At 43.1% G+C, this 4,165-nt stretch overlaps 1 protein-coding gene across 1 annotated transcript; it reads right to left on the bottom strand.

Annotated features, from left to right (window-relative positions):
• Positions 1–1,534: 1,534 nt before the first annotated feature.
• On the bottom strand, positions 1,535–3,867 carry LOC135708796 (inhibitor of growth protein 1). The gene is made up of 3 exons (XM_065230945.1): positions 3,172–3,867; positions 2,358–3,108; positions 1,535–2,285 (listed from the first exon to the last, which is right to left on the bottom strand). Exons 1-3 carry the CDS (start codon positions 3,627–3,629, stop codon positions 2,079–2,081), a joined length of 1,416 nt encoding a protein of 471 aa, XP_065087017.1. The 5' UTR covers positions 3,630–3,867; the 3' UTR covers positions 1,535–2,078.
• Between the last annotated feature and the right edge of the window lie 298 nt (positions 3,868–4,165).

A 4,165-nucleotide genomic window follows, 5' to 3' on the forward strand; every position in this document is an offset into this window, starting at 1 on the left:
AGATGGCATAAACCATTTGAAGTTTGTATGGGAATTACTATGGTAAAACCAAGATTTTTGTTCATGTCTATCTAATAATTCACCATATCGGTCTGCTTTAAAAGCTTTCAACTTTACTTGTAGGAAACTACAGCTACAACTTTGCTGAAGACCACTTTTTGATTAAATGCAAGGATAGAAAGTTATTAATGGTTCAATGCACTGATGTCTTATGATCATGCTCAATCAACTGCTCAGCAGGCAACATTGGTGTTTCTGGGGCGTTGAATAGGACACAAAAATTATGGCTACTATGTCACACTGCAAAATACAGTGTTGCCTACAGAGCAGCTGCTTGATCATGTCATAAGTTTACCAATCTCTTAAATAATTAATAACTTTTTCCTGTCTCGTTTTACATAGAAACGATCTTCAGCAATGTTGTAGCTGAGAAAAATTTCTATAAGAATGGCTATCGAACTGTTTTGCAGCTCAATATGGAAAAAGACTAGAAGGCAATGAACAAAAAGTTGAGATTTCCCATAGTAATTTACATGTAAACTTCAAATGGTTTGTGCGAAGTCTGTTTCTAACCAAATGAGTTGTATCTTTTGGAGGCTAATCACGACCCGATTTGAAACCATTTAAGCACTGTGGAGCGAAAAAGTGAAGCCAAAAACGAACGGCTCAACATCAACAACTATGTTTGAAGTATTTTATAAAGAACTTCAAACTTCAAAGTATTGAAGGACTTTGCTAAAGATATCATTCCTGTATATCTACATAGAAAGCTGCTTTTTAGTAGGACAAGCTTTTTTAACTTTCAGATTACGGGGGAATAAGAACATGTGATTTGTAACAGATTTTATACCACAACTCATTTTCATCAAAAGCCCATTTAGAGTGATTATGCTTTTACAGACAATAACAATAGTTCATTGAACTCGGCCCTCGGCTTCTAAAAAAAAGTTTAGGACTACCTGCCGCTGACAAGGCTGAGTTCGTGAGTAGAAAAGCATGCGATATGCAAAAATTCCTGGAACCGAAAGGTGAAAGATGGAACAGAAGAACCAGACCCGTCTGTACGAAATCACTTCAATGCAAAGAGCATAGAAGAAAGCATTAATGAGGGCTATTCTGCGCCGCGAATGAGTTGAGGTGACTCGCTGTCACTAGTGAGATGAAAATAGTCTCAGCGAGTGAGGTGACTCTCCATTTGATTTGCACGGAGAGTCACCTCAGCGGGCGGGAAACGAAAGAGATGACAAATTGATGGATGTTCAGTACGTCGATTTGACAACACATCCCGCCTCTACACCTCACCCACTAGTAACAGCGAGTCACCTCACCTCACTCGCGGCGCAGAATAAGGGGGAATGCCCTGTCTGCTTACCTGCCGGCAACCTCCGTTACAATTCAGAGCAGAGTTTCAAAGAGCTTTCATCGTCGTTCACCTTTTTATTGCATGATGGGAACACGCGTTGCTTTTGGATTTATTTAAAGCCACCAATCGGAGGCATAGTTTTTAATTCGCTGTCAGTCAGAGGAACAAAAATTAAAGTCAAATCGTTTTATTTTTCTTACAATTTTGTAATACAATAATCATAATAAGTGTTTGTTGTTTGTATTTCTCACGCTCGCTGCATAACTCCAGATGTGTTTCGTTTCAGTATTTTCTGGGAAAATTGTAGGTAATTTGTATCGAGGGTTCAACTGATTTAGCAACTTAAGTGTTACCGGTGGATTTTCCTGCCAAAAATAGAGGAAAACTTTCCACTAGAAAATAGAAATACCTTATCCTAGTAAAATCTTACTTGATAATCTTACGTCTTAATTGAAGAAGTCATTCAATAAAAAAGATATATTCAAGAAATGTAGTTGGAACCAACCTCGTTCCTTTGTTTTTTTTTTTGTCGATTGATGCGGTTTGAATAAAGTGAAGTAGATAGATTGATCTCTTTTTTGAAGCAACAAAATGACAAGCCATGTACAAAAATCCAACTTACAATCCTAGTTTGATGGACTTTTGTAGTCCTTGTAAAAAAAGTACTAAAAAAACAATAAGTTACGCGAAAAAAAGGATGCAGATTTTCGTAGGTTTAGGTCTTTTCCTCCTTTTCCTTGTTGTAGCGTTCGAGCTCCTTCAGGAATTGGGCCTTCGGTTTCATCACGTTTGGTCGGTCGCCGCGGCAGTTGGGACAGAACCATTTGCCCTTCGGCTTGGACATGAGCGCCACGCAGCTAAAGTGGAACCACTCGATCGGGCACAGATCGTTATCACACAGGATCATCTCGCCGAATGAGATCTGGAAATTGAACAAAGCGTTAGAATGAACCATTCATTCTATGACGTAGGTATCGCAATTCAGCAAACTCACCTGATCACACAAGCAGTAGGTCGGCTCATCCGGATCGATGGTTTCCTCGGGTGGAGGTGTATCCTCTCGTGCTTCCCTCGCCTGTCCCCTTCCGGTCTTTCGCTTCTTTTTCTTTCCCGAACCAGCGTTGCCCTTCTTGCCTTGGCCACTGTTATTCGACTGCCCGGAATTATTCTTTCCTCCGGTTCCGCTACCACTGGCTCCGCTTCCCGAAGCTTGTGCACTACCGCTAGCCCCTCCCGCTTCTTGCTTGATATTGCTCGTATCAATTGGATCCACATCCATCGGTACTCCAGAGGTGGAATTCGGTGTACTTGAGCCATTCGCACTGCCACTATTCTGATCATTCCTAGTACGACGTGCCCTTTTGGATCCACGTTCACCGCCAGCTCCACTACCAGCACCGCCAACACCACCAACGCCACCACCTCCACCTCCACCTGCTCCTGCGCCTCCGCTAGCTCCGCCACCACCACCACCACCACCATTAGAATTACCAACGGAACCATTGCCATTTCCAGAATTATTACTGCCACTGTTGGAGGTGTAATTGCCTCCTGTCGCATTTGCTGTCGAACCATTTCCACCATTCGAACCAGAACCACTTGAATTCTGGCCATTCCCAGCAGCTGAAGAGTAAATCACTGGCGTCGTGTTGGCATTGTTTGGCGAACATGCAGAGCCAGGACTGTTGGAACGTATCTCCTTCTGCTGCCCTTCGGTTAACTTCTCCTCTCGATTGTAATCCAACCTAAACGAATGGAAACAAAGTCATTATTGCTATGAATTTAAAAATCAATAACATCCCTCATACCGCGAAAAGAAGTCGCTTCCCAAATTCTTGAAATCCTGATCCAGCTGACGCGTTTTGTGATCGATCAAATCCTGCAGCTGCTGGACAATCTGCAGCTTCTCATCGCCCAGTTCCTGGGCCGCAATTAACCCCTGCTGAATCCGTGCAATCGCCCGTTTGGTAGCATTGTTAACGGGTTCCGTCGCTGGCGTAGTCGAGGACGAATCACTTCCGCCACCGCCACTTCCACCGCTTCCCCCTGCACCACCATTCAACTGCCCCGCACCGTTGCTGCTGCTATTGCTCCACTGTTCGTAATATAAACTCACATCCCTCAGATGGTTCCGGTACAACACATCGATTTCCCTTATCCGCGACAGATGCCGTTGGACATCGTCCGGAAGGTTTTCAACCGAGTCCAAATAGTTTTCCACGTAGGTGGCCGAATAAGACGCTTCCCCTGCTACCTGGCTTATCATTGTCCAACCGGAGGCATTCGTTTCTAGCACTAAATCACAAAGCACTTGCCTCCCTAGCACACAACTTACGAACTCTGCCCTCAACTGCTTTCACTGACCGAAAAGCGCCCGAAAAACAACAAATTTTCACTTCAAACAAGCTGCCATCCCGCATAGATGCAGAAAATTTAATTTTTAAAATTTATTTTTCTTACGATTCTTTTTTCCTGCTATTTTCGCAGCGTTTCTTCTTTCTTCATTCGCGTTTTTTGCCTACTTCACAAACACTGATGCAAACGGGACTTGACAGCTGCTGTTTGGTGTTCAGCGGATTGATTTTCACCGGGGGGCGTCTAATTTTACACTGAAGTACTAGAGCGAGGCACGGTGGGAAAAAAGGGGAAAATTGGCGGCAACACATGAATAACGGCAAAGTCGAATAATATTAAAATTTATATAAGAATTATCCATATCCACCTTTTTACGCTAAGTAGTCTACTGTAAAAACTAAATCACCCTCAAATAGACCATCATCATCCAGCTAGGGACCGTGCCAT

The sequence above is a fragment of the Ochlerotatus camptorhynchus genome, unplaced genomic scaffold (genome assembly GCF_037179485.1).
Source record: "Ochlerotatus camptorhynchus isolate MF236.1 unplaced genomic scaffold, CSIRO-AGI_Acam_v1.1 ptg000335l, whole genome shotgun sequence".
Lineage (NCBI taxonomy): Eukaryota > Metazoa > Arthropoda > Insecta > Diptera > Culicidae > Ochlerotatus > Ochlerotatus camptorhynchus.

Excerpts from the sequence above, each read along its gene's own strand:
- LOC135708796 (XM_065230945.1), bottom strand. The coding sequence starts at position 3,629 with ATGATAAGCCAGGTAGCAGGGGAAGCGTCTTATTCGGCCACCTACGTG. Across the intron at positions 3,109-3,171 it reads GGAAGCGACTTCTTTTCGCG|GTTGGATTACAATCGAGAGG; the intron begins GTATGAGGGATG and ends CCATTCGTTTAG. Across the intron at positions 2,286-2,357 it reads CCTACTGCTTGTGTGATCAG|ATCTCATTCGGCGAGATGAT; the intron begins GTGAGTTTGCTG and ends TTCAATTTCCAG.